Below are 12,304 nucleotides of genomic sequence, written 5' to 3' on the forward strand. Positions count from 1 at the left end.
AATTCACTCTCGCTCTACTAAAATTTGTGTGTGGAATCAAAAAAGTGACTATATCTCAGTCAATATTGCTTTGATGAATGTTAAACTTCACCAATGTTCATTGACAAAATGTGAAAGTGTTCTTATAAAATTTCATCGAAATCCCGTGACGGTTGAGCAGGAAAATGTTCTGAAAGTAGGTGATTTGACATGGAATGACCTAATTACTTTTTAATGAAGCATCTTTTTATTCAGTTGAGTTACTGCACTAGTTTTTGTGTTGGGTGAGGAATGGGAACTTGCAAATTATGTACAAACACTTGTGTACCACCAATTTTTGCGGCACCCAAAGTGGTAAAATGTGGACACAAGTAGAGGGAAACATTATAGGCATCCTGCTCTATCACATTCCAATTGTGGCATTATTACAGTCAGCCATTAGGTATGAACTAGTTTCAGATATTAACATGTCCTCACTATGTGCGGAGTGAAACAGTTGATAGGGAAAGTGCAGTTGTGTGTTTTTACCACAGCGTTATCAGCCAAAAACTGAAGAAAACTGAAGAAAATTGAAGATAGCAATTAATTTCCTCCATTTTATTTTTGGGTGCTACATCTGTTGTTTAAATGATGTTGCAGTGAAGCAGCATTTACAATGTCCCAAATGTAACTTGCAGCACATTACAATTGTTGATTGTGGGCATGACAGAAGTGCCTGTGCAAACTTGATAAAGAAGATTATATGAATATGAGCCCAAAATGTATCCTTCTTTCATGAATTAGTGCAAAAGCTTTGTGTGCCCCTGTTATAGGGCAAGTCAAAAAGGACTTAACAACCATGGATATTGAAATTTATTGATATCACTTACAGAATTAGTAGATTTGTCATTTTGTAACAAACCACCTGAAGTTTCACATAAAAGTCGCAAGTGTCATTTTTGTTTGATGTGACTACCATTTGTGATGTGGCAAACATCCCATCAGTTATGTTTCTTCCTACATTTGTTGCAGCAAATTCAGTGTAGCTTGTGCAGTGGCAGCGTAGATTCAGTTTTTCAGGTCTACTAAATTGTTTGGTAGGGGAGGAACGTACACATGGTCTTTAATGAAACCCCATAGAAAGAAATCCAGTGGTGTCAAGTGTGGGGAGTGGCCATATGATTGGCCGTTTATGGCCAGTCCACTTATCTGGAAAGTTATTATCGAGGAAACCTCAAGTTTTCGTGAGGAAATGAGGTGGCGCACTGTCTTGCTGGTAGTAAACCACCCCATCTCAGTCATCTTCATCAATCTCTGGAATTAAAAAGTTTACAACCATATCCAGATACACAAAACCAGTGACAGTTTTCTCCATGCAGAAGAAAGGGCCACACACTTCCAACTTGGTAAGAGTAAATTTGCAAAGAAGAGATCGTAGATGAGCATCGAGGTTCTTTGGCATATTTGATGTGAAGTTTATGGTGAACAGTTGTTGCAGAGTTTGTTTTGTGGAACCAAAACACACAGCAAGCATGCTCCATGCCAGTGAATGTAGCCATTTTAACTGGGCAGTACACTGGTGCTCCTGCAAGTGGAATAGAATCATGATGCTCTTTGTAAATCAGACATGACTCACCCTGTATGTAAATCTTGAAGAAGCATGATCACTCTTATGTGGTGCAAAAATGAAGTTGCTGAGTGACAAAGATTCTTATGTGTGACATGCAAGATATTTTGCTCTTCAGAATGTGATACATGCACTGCAGTGCAACTGGCTATTGTGGATTAATACATATACTGTTCACATACAGTTTGTTGCTTCGTCTGACGCTAATGCTCAACTGATCTGTTTTCATGGCCATCTGCTGGTTTCAAACTGCGTCGTAGAACCCACTATCTGGTTTCCCCTTCCACTAACATCTCTGTCCATTTTCTTTGTATTCAATACTTATTTTCATTGCTGTCTCCCTTGTCCTCTTCAGATATTCTTCTGTGAAGTATTAAATTAATACTAGTTGTTTTGAAAGGTGTTGTGTAATGATTTTGAACATGCAGATGTTTGAGGCTCTAACTGTATGCATTGGGGTTATAGGGAAAGAAAAAAGATCAAATAATGAAAGTAGTAGAGGAAATGAAATTGTGGACAGCAATTGTTGCATGAAGTGAATGTTTAGTGTAAATACTTGAGTCCATTTGAAGTTACCACCAATATCAGTGGCTCTCTTCCACTCTGATCCTTCTCCTTATATTTGTTTTTTCAGTATTAAATCTAGTTAAGAGAAACTTGGTATTTCAGAGGGAATCATTGTAAAGAAACTGCTCTGCTTGTTATGTTGTGTGTAAAAAAACTGATTTTGTTTTCTGTTTCAGAAACAACAGCTTGCCCATGACACGAATTTCTACAAGGAAATCAGTTGAAATTCAACCTAACAATAAACTTTCTGACACAGACACAAAAATAAGAGTTACAACTGGAAGGCATGACAGAAGAAAACAAACTTTGAAAACAATTTTGAGAGATGAGGCTCCAGTATTTTTGGCTCATGAAGAGGTAGTGGTTTCAAACAATCTTAAAAAAGGACGAAAATCAAGTAAAAACAGATTAAAAGGTGAGGATTTAAGTAGGCCACCACTCAGAGGTGGGCTTACAGAAACAAAGACCAGATGCATACAAGTTACAGAGGAAGTTGGAAAAGCTCTGAGAACTGGTGCATGGCAGAATCGTAAAGAGGACATTGGTTCGTTATCTTGTAGAAACAAGCAACCTACAAACTGTGATTCAGACATAATGAGTGTTGACAGTGCAGTGTCAAGAAAACGTGTGAACACCAACATACCACCACATAAAGAAAGCACTCCAACAATGTTGAGTAAAGTGAGAGAGAACCGTAAGGCTAGCAGGTGCTGTGCTGAATGTAAATCTGTGGTGTTTGATCGTGATAAACTACGATTGAGAGGTGCTCTTGGTGTAAAAATTTGTGACTCTTGTTGGTCAAAAAAGAAACCTAAAGAGGTACATGTAGCCACACAACCTGTATTACCTAGAGCAACTTCACCAACAGTTAAGAAATGTCTGGTGAAGCTTTTCGATGTGTCGAGATATCCTGCTGGCCATCCTTTCGGCAAAGGTTTTCTGTCACAGAGATCTCTCAAACGCAGATTTAATGAATCTCAGGTTGTTCTAAATGATACAGCTAATGAAATGATTGTGCAGCCAAAGAGAGCACGTAGAGGTGGCAGCTCAACATTTCCAGTAGAATTTGTAAATACATCCAAAGAACAACAATTCAAAGACGGTAAACAAATTTTTGAAATAAATAGCAGACAACTGAATGAAACAGGTGCAAAAGAAAGGACTCGGGCTGCTTCTAACTCCAGAAATGTGTCAAGCGTAACTACTGATGTAACCACAAGTAACAAAAATGAGAAGAGTTATAGGAGGACAAGTGACCAATCTACTGCAGAAAACACTGAGCAGGAGAAATTAGGGAAAAAGTTATCAGTTTCACCATTGAAAGTGAATGCTCAAAGATTACCAGAAAGAAGAGTTTCTAGGAAAAACAGTCTAAGCACTGAAACCATAACAAAAACAAGAACTTCCAGAAGAAGCAGCAGTAATAATGAATCAGCATCAGAAAAGAAAACTTTACGAAAAAATGGCTTGAACACTGAAGTTCCATCTGAGAAGAGAACGATACAGAAAGGCAGTGAGAATGTCGAATCTTCAACAGAGAAGTCTGAGAGAAGTAGCATGAACACTGAAATTTCATCTGAGAGGAAGTCCCGAAGAAGCAGCATGAATGCTGAAATTACTTCACAGAAAAAAACACCACAAAGAACGAAAATGATGGTGGAGACTGCATCAGAAAAGATGGTGTCACGAAGTAGTAGCGTAAATGCTGAAATTGAAGGAGGGAAGAAAACGTCACGGAGAAGTAGCACAAGTACTGAAACTACACCTGCTAGAGTTTCAAGAAGAAATTCTATAAATACTGAAACTGCTTCTGAAATAAGGATCTTAAGAAGAAATAGCAATGAAACATCTGGAACGCGAACAAAAAGAGGAAGTAGCATTTCAAATAACTTGAGTAAATCTGCACTTCCTGTTCGAATCCAGAGTAAAAATGAAAATCTACCTGGTTTGTTAAGAAAGGGCCAAAAACAAGTAATTTCTTCAGGAAAAGCAAAAATTGCATTATCCAATTTAGAAACTAAAGGTGATAGAAACACTTCTAAAATAAGACTTTCACAAATAAGATCTGTGGCATTGAGGAAAATGTTACCAGAAGCTGCTGTTGCTAAAAGTAGTCTAACTAATAATAAAAAGACACAACTCATTCTTGAGAAGAATAAACCGAATACTGTGATCTCTCGTAAAGGTAGTGTGCTACCGAAGTATAGTAAACCAGGGGAAAGGCCTCATGCAAAAACTGTGTTAACAAGAAAAACTGGTAATGATTTCAAAAACAGGAAGAATTTATCCCATGGAGGCAGCAAGTCAGTTTTTGGTAAATTGCATTCAAAGATAACAACTGTACAACATATTAAGAAATCTGATGTTAATACATTGGACACATCTCCATTGTCAGAAAAAACTGCTGCATCTAGGAAGAGAAAAATGGATCTGCCAGACAAGTCACCAGGCGTAAAGAAGCGTAAAATAGAAAGCGTGCCTGTAAGAAGAAAACAAACAGCTGTAGAAAAAGAATTCACAAGAGCTAAAAATCTCACTTACAAATGTGACATGTGCAATAATAAGTACAGTAGTCTTGCAGAGGAAAGGTTGCATGAACTTTCACATACTGGAAGGCAGCCTGTTCTTGTTTTACACAAATGTGATAGTCCTCAGGGTGTGCTTTCATTAATAAGGGAAGATGATTTTTCTTCATTAAATATTTGTAGCAGTGATAGTGAAATACAGAAAGGTGTAACATACGAGATGAACATGACATATGATGGCAGTAATACTGAAATGAATGCAGAAGCTGATATTGGAACAGTGCAAACTGCAGAGAGGAAAGATAAAGATACAGATGCTATACAGGTTGAAAACCTTGAAAATACTGACGAAGAGAGAAAGTCAAATGTAAATAAGTCTCTTGAAATGGTGGAGACTGGTGAAATGCATGATACTGACCACGAGAAAAGTATCCCATTTGATAATTGTGACACTGTTCCTGTGTTAAAGAAACAGGACATTGAACACAGTCAGCAGAGGATACGTAGTGATGCAGATATATGTCCACCTGCTGAGATGGATAAAAATAAAACAGACCCCATTCTTGAGAACTCAAAAGCATCCAAAGCAGAGATTGAATTGTCCAAAGAAAGTTCTTCTGTCTGTTCCCCAGAAATAGCTAAAAAGCCGAAAAGTTCAGATGAAATTGCTGTGCTTCTGGAAGAAATTTTTGGTGAGAGTTCAGAAGAAGATCTGATATCAGTTACGGGAATCAGGAATTTGAGACAAACAGCAGATGCAGTTAATTCAGGTATTGATAAAACAAGTAAGTCATCAATGGAGAAACCTCCTTATGGCATGAATACCCTGCAGCACACTTCGGTTACCCAAAATTTGGCAACAGTAGTTCCTAGTGAAACTGCTGAAGCAGTAACTCAATATTTAAAAGGAGAAACACACAATCCAGAAGAAATACTGCATCAGCTGAACTATGGAGATAAAATTGTTGCAGAAAATGAAGCAAAGACCGATACAAAAACCTCAAGTGATACTGACCAGGCAGATACTAACATTAAGTTGCCAGGTGATGTGGAAATAAATAATAGCCACAAGGAATGGGACAGTGAAGGAGGTAGCCCTGAAACTTCTAGTGTTAATAATATTGAAGGTGATGATTTTGAAGATGATGAAGGTAATAGAAAACAGCTTGTTGATAATGAATCGGAAGTTCTTGATGGAAGTCAACAAGTACAGTCACATGATGAAACAGTGTGTCTCACCAGTGCTAAGGAGAGTATTTTGGAACTTTCTACTGACATTACAGATAATAAAAATCAAAATTTGGAAGACAGTACTCATGAACTTGCAGTGGGTGAAAATAATGTCCTCGAAGACAAGACTTCTGATGACATGCGTATGACAGAAGACATTTCACTTGGAGGTAACAAAGATTTTCCAAACAGTGTTACAAAAGATGATTCTGTGATATCTGTAAAAGGCAGTATAACTTCAGAAAGTAGCTGTAAACAGTCACAAATTGAGACAGTAAATCAGAATGTTGGGCACCATGATGCATATTGTATTGATAGTGCAGGAGCCAGTCCACAACACAAGTATAAAGTTGACAGTGGAGATAAACACAGCATTTCAGTTCTTGTGGAAAGTGTAAATGAGGAAGAACAAAAAGCCATTGACCAAGAAAAGCAGGTTATGTTGGGTACAACAAACAGCACAGTTACGCATGAAATTGTGGAAACATGTGGTAATAATGACAAGTGTGATGAGAGTGAACTACCATCAGAGATATGTTGTGATGATGAGACAGTGTTAGAATGTAATGATAAGGATACTGTGTTAGAATGTCATAAAAAGGAACAATTCAAAAGTGACAAAATTTTTCACCCTGAAGATATCACTGAAAACATGGTAAATGAGGAACAAGTTGATAAAAAGCCTATAGAAATAATGGAGGGAGAGACTGGCAGTGAGATAAATGGAAAGATAATTATTGAGCAGGTTGAGTGTGTAGATAATTCAGACCTACTGAATAAACAGGACTCAGATGAAGTTAGTGAAATAGCAAAAATAGAAAGCAATGCCTCTGAAAAATGTAACACAAATACGTCTGTTGAAACAAGCAGACAGCCTGAAAATGAAACTCATGCCCTAGGTGAAGTGACACCTCCAACAGATCTTGTACTAGCAGCTAATAATGAAAATGAAGTTAATTCTACAAAAGATTCTTTAGCGGATGTATTACAGAATGAAATTTGTGAAGATGAGGCAGGTGCTACTGAGAATGGCTTAATAAAAGATGTTCTTCTGGTTGAGAATAAAGAAGCAAATGAAATGCTTAACACTACATCAGATGACATAGTTGGTGTTACCGAAACATGCAGTAGAAGCATTGAAGTGCATTCACCATCAGAAGCAGATACAGTAGAGTGCATGGAGATAGATTCTGGAAAAAATAGTAATGATACAGCGCCAAAACTGGATGAACTTAACGGCCACAAATATATTTGTGATAGTTCAGAAGTCAAGGATACAGAACTGGACCTGCTTACTCAACCTGATGGTGTCTGTGATGCCAGTCAAGAGACTGACAGTAGTTATAAGGGAAATATTAATACCACCTGTGATGTTTCTTCTAAATTAGATAACAAAATTGTTGTTTCAGATAGTGGCCATGACATAGAATATGAGGAAATTTCTGCCACATTGGATAGTGGTACTGAGCTAAAGATTGACAATGTTGAGCAAGAGGTAGAAAGTCCAGATTCTGGTCACAATCTGGATGCTCTGAATGCTAGTCATGAAGCAGAAAATGTGCTTCAAACAGAGACTCTGGATACAGAGCGTGAACAGCAAGTTCTGAATCCCAATAACGAGTTAAGTATCGAGTTTGCTTCTCAGAAGATTCAAACCTTTAGTGATGGTCTTGAGATGAAAGCCACTAATGATACTAACTGCAAAGATGTTGGTGTTGATGACAGCAGTCCATGTACTGATCATGATGGTACTAACAATTCAGATGAGAGTCACCAGCTTACTGTCCAAGAATCTGCTAAAGAGGGCACACCAGTGGATGTTGATCAGAGGGCTCAGTCTGTAGATTCTACTAGTTTGGTTGATATGAAGGAGAGTGAAATGGAACCTCTGATTTCCAACTGTGGAGTTGACACAACTGGAAAAAGTGAAGTAGTTGAGGCTGGAACAACAGCTCAAGAGATTGAGATTACAGATTCAAGCTGTGGTACACAGAAAGTAGTTTCAACATGTGAAGACAAAACTGATGATGATGTAAACTGTAAAATTGAGACTGAGGATGTTAACAGTGAGGCTGAGGTAGAGAAAGCTAGGCAAGAGCTAGAGACTGCAAATGCTGATCATGAAGTTGAACTTGTGAGTGCTAGTGAAGTTGCTAGCAATGAAGTAGTGGTTGCTCTTGATGCCAGCAGTGAAGGTGATGCGTTGGTTTCTGGTGATGAGGTTGGAACAGACATTCCGTTTGTTCCTACAAGTGATCTTAGCACAAATAGTGAAATAACTGCTGGCATTTCAGATTGTTGCCCATCATTAGTAGGGGTTGAAAACCTCTCTTTTAACGTCCGGCACACTGTGCCAGATGTTTTTGAGGAAGATGAACAAATACTTCAGGAGGTTGGAAATCATTCTATCTTACAAGAACCAGATTGTGCTGATAGGAATGTAGAAACATTAACAAAAGGACAAAATGAAATCCAGGAGGCAGAGATTGCAGACAATGTGAAACCTCCATTAGCAGTAGGTTTAAATGGAATGAATGAGAAAGTTATTGATGAATGCCGCGCAAAAATGAGAGCTGATAGTGATGAAATGTTAAAGGACAATCTAAATTTACCTGATTCAGGAGATAATGACATTGCTGGCCTGGAACCAATATCTGATGATGAATTAGATTTCATGTAAAAGTACCAATACTGACAGGCTATCAGTGTTGTAGTAAAAGTCGTGATTCTTGAAGAATTTTGTTTGGATTGAATCTGAAAGTTTCAGTGCTTCAAGTATGTGATTTTGAATTCATTGAAGCTTGTCCAGTGTGTAAATGTTGATTTACATTAATGATTTCTTGGTAAAGTGTACATAGCTAAGTGTATGGAACACAGGTATAAAATTATTTCATATTTCACAGTTTGTAATGTTGTACCAGCTCTGCATCTATTCATTACAATATGGTTTTACAAATTTAAATTGTTTGCCATGTTTACAAATGTGTGAGATGAGTGCCATCAAATGGACTGTTCTTGTGTTATGTGTTTGGGTCACTGCTAAGTGTCAATCAGAAAGTCTGTGGTGTTGAAGAAAAATTGAACTGTCTTCAAAACAGAATACATATAGAAAGGGGAGATGTACCTTATTTGAGGAGTTACTTGTTTTGTTGCTCTAACATATTGAGGAAAGACTGTCAGTTGTATTTCTTAACCATTTTCTTACTTGAGAAAAAGGACTAAAGTTTAGGTACCAAAAGGGTGTCTCTGTAACTAACTTAATGATAATGTGATTGGTAGAGGATAGCTGTGGATATTGGTTGGGAGAATGTTCACTGCAACTTTATGTACTATTTGTCATGCAACCTCTGTATAAGAAGTCAATTTTTAGTGCAGTAGCATCATGTTTATTCTCAGTCTCTGGCAAAAATGATTCATTCAAAAAAATATGACGTAACATTGTGTGTTATAAAATGACATGGATTTGTACAGAGAAAAAATAGATTGTGTGTTGTATCTGATACCATAAAGTATGTGTACCTAGTTTTCTGTGATGGGTATACCATGTCATTCTATTGTGTATTAAACATTGTACTTGAGAGCAGTCTCAGAAAGGTTTTTTACTTTTTTATGTACTATAATTCAGAGAGTTTTAACTTGCTAGAGTTTAGTGTATCACTGTATAATTTAATATACCAGATATTAAAAAGTCACTGAGTTGAATATACAAAAGTTTATTTCTGAAATAATTTAATTTTATTGTTTATTTGTGTGACAAACTTTACACAATTTTATCAGTTTTTGTAACCATGAGCTAGGTTATTCCTCCAACCTAGATGGTGACCGATGGTAAGAGGATGATTTTAACGTAAAATGCCTACATACTTAGAAACTAGAAATATATCATGCATAGTTATTTCAGAGATATTTTTGATTAATCTGGAGCTCTTGTTATGTGCTACAAATAAAAAAAAAACCATGTTCACGTGTATTTAGGCTTAGACATATTCATTTATTTTACAAAGTGTTGAAAGTGCTTTATTTTCACATTGGTATACATTTTGAGAATTATGTGAAATGTGTTTAAAGATAATTAAGTATTAAGAGAAAAAACACAAAAGAAAGAATTTAATATCAAAGAACACAAATAGTAAACATACAAGACATTAAGAGAAGGAAAACTAAAACAATTTGTTATATGTGGTATTCATGAAAAAGGGAAACAGATACACAACATTGAGAACTCCACTTTAAAGATGAGACTGTAGAGTTAGCAATTTGTGGCTCTACATAAATCATATTTTGTCTTGTTCTGGTGTGTGTGTGTGTGTGTGTGTGTGTGTGTGTGTGTGTGTGTGTGTGTGTGTGTGTGTGTGTTTTACTATGGGTACACAGCTCTATTAGATTAATAACTAAACAAGAGGAGGTTGTTATAGTACAACTTTGGTTGAGAGGTGCATACAGTGTAAAAGCTTTCACTTGTGAGAGTCTTTACAATTTATGCTTAGTATCTGCAGTGAAAGAAAATAGAAACGACAAATTTACTTGTTATATGAACTTTAGTTGTTTACAGTCCATGATTTTTTTTGTAACTACAAGCAACTGTTTTTATGAATTTAATTAAACAGCAGTGTAAATACACATCTCAAGGGTATAAATTGGCTTTGCATTGAAGTAGTTATAACTTAATGTACATCTTTATGGCAAATAAAGGAAGATTTCATGGGTAGGATGGTTATCCTTGTAAACAAAGAAATCAGGTGCTCATCTCAAAAACGGAATGGCGAAGAAAGAATAAATTCTTCATTAGTGCTTATATGGATTATGTTGAAATTCAAGAATTCTATTTGAATGTTTCTCTACTCTCAAATGATATAAATGATATGTTTACTAAAACAGACAGTAGGCTCAAATTATTTGGAAGGAAAATAATAGATAATATGCAGAGCAGGTTGTTATGTAGACCAAAAATGTAATCATGCAAGAAAACAAATAGTAATAGGGGAAAGACACGTGGTAAATGGACTGATTAGAGAGATAATTTGATTGTGACTCTGCTAAAACTGAACTGAAGGTCATAGAATATAAGTTGTACATGGCGCAAAATATGTTGTTGAACATTGAGACAAGCTCGATTTTTGAAATCATGAAATAAGTGACATTGTTTTCTTTTTACGCAAACTGTTTCTGTAACCTATCAGAAATAAGAGAAGCAGGTAGACCTCAGAGTGTGGAATTGTAAACAGTCTTCAGTTTTCAACAAAGGATTATTGATGTCATTGTGTTTCTCCATTGCTGAAACACATTGAATATCAAAGTAAATGGATCTGAATTTAATTCTCAAGTCGGTCACAGGTCATTGTAACATGTTTACTGTGTTTGACATGTATTGACTGAAGATGCTTCATAATAAATTGAGGCAAGAATGAATTGTGCTTTGTCAGTTTCAAATAGAGGTATTCTCAAATTACCAGTACATGTCGTCATGTTTGATTGGTACACTTCGCAAAGGGGATCTCATCATGTTTGTCCAGCTGTGTCCTAATACATGTAGTTGCAGTACAAAAATATTGTATGTGTTGTAAATAATGTCACATATTTGAAACAAATGTAGATGTATGACACAGTAATTTTACTATCAACAGTAGGTTGGATGTTCAGATTTCTAGATACTTGAGATTTAAATAAAAAGAGATATCAAATATAACTTTAGTTATTGCTTCTTTGTGTAAAGCTATAGATATTACAGATGTTATGTATAGCATTGTAGTTTTGGATTCTAATAGTAGTATTGGTTCCACAATTTCAGTGACAAATCTCAACAGTGTAATCCCCTGTATTTCACGAGGATAACACTGTTTATCACATACATTTCAGATTGTGAGCTTTTTGGCAGAGTAGGCAGATAAATGTATCAGTGTAACTAGAAATGGCAGAAATATTGCATGTTAATTTTCTTGCAAAATCTCTGATATTACTTAATTTTTAAGACTTAAAATACACACAGTGTAAAATCAGGCTTTTATGATTTATAGCATGGCGCTATATACATCTCTCTCTAGAATTTCTCAGTACTTTTATTTTGTTGAGTATTTTGGAGCTGAAATATTTTGGTACGGTTATTAATGTGTACATACATGTAAAAAATAAATGTCAATATTAATTTCAATGCTTTTATTTCTACCTGAGACACCTTTTTTAATAAAAAATATTAAGCATTTAGTCTGCAAAATCAACAAATTTATTGCAATTTTGGGAGGATGGTTAGTATTTTAACTACAGTATTGTTCCTAATGCTAATGAGTGCATTTTTTTTAGCTTGCAGAGCATTGGGACAAAGATAATTTGCCTTCACACTTTTTATGTTGGTTGATGTTTCCCCCCCTTACATCCATGAGCCAATTGTCCCCTTTTGGGT

The 12,304-nt window shown here is 36.0% G+C and overlaps 1 protein-coding gene across 3 annotated transcripts in view; it reads left to right on the forward strand.

Annotated features, from left to right (window-relative positions):
* The window catches only part of LOC124787631, a 77,326-nt gene extending 65,271 nt beyond the window's left edge, over positions 1-12,055 (forward strand). For all 3 annotated transcript variants that reach the window (XM_047254391.1, XM_047254393.1, XM_047254394.1), the window contains one exon: positions 2,329-12,055. In XM_047254391.1, the coding sequence (XP_047110347.1) occupies positions 2,329-8,587 (6,259 nt within the window). In that variant the 3' untranslated portion in view covers positions 8,588-12,055. The remainder of the gene's footprint in view (positions 1-2,328) is intronic.
* Positions 12,056-12,304: the final 249 nt, after the last annotated feature.

Source organism: Schistocerca piceifrons, chromosome 3 (genome assembly GCF_021461385.2).
Source record: "Schistocerca piceifrons isolate TAMUIC-IGC-003096 chromosome 3, iqSchPice1.1, whole genome shotgun sequence".
Lineage (NCBI taxonomy): Eukaryota > Metazoa > Arthropoda > Insecta > Orthoptera > Acrididae > Schistocerca > Schistocerca piceifrons.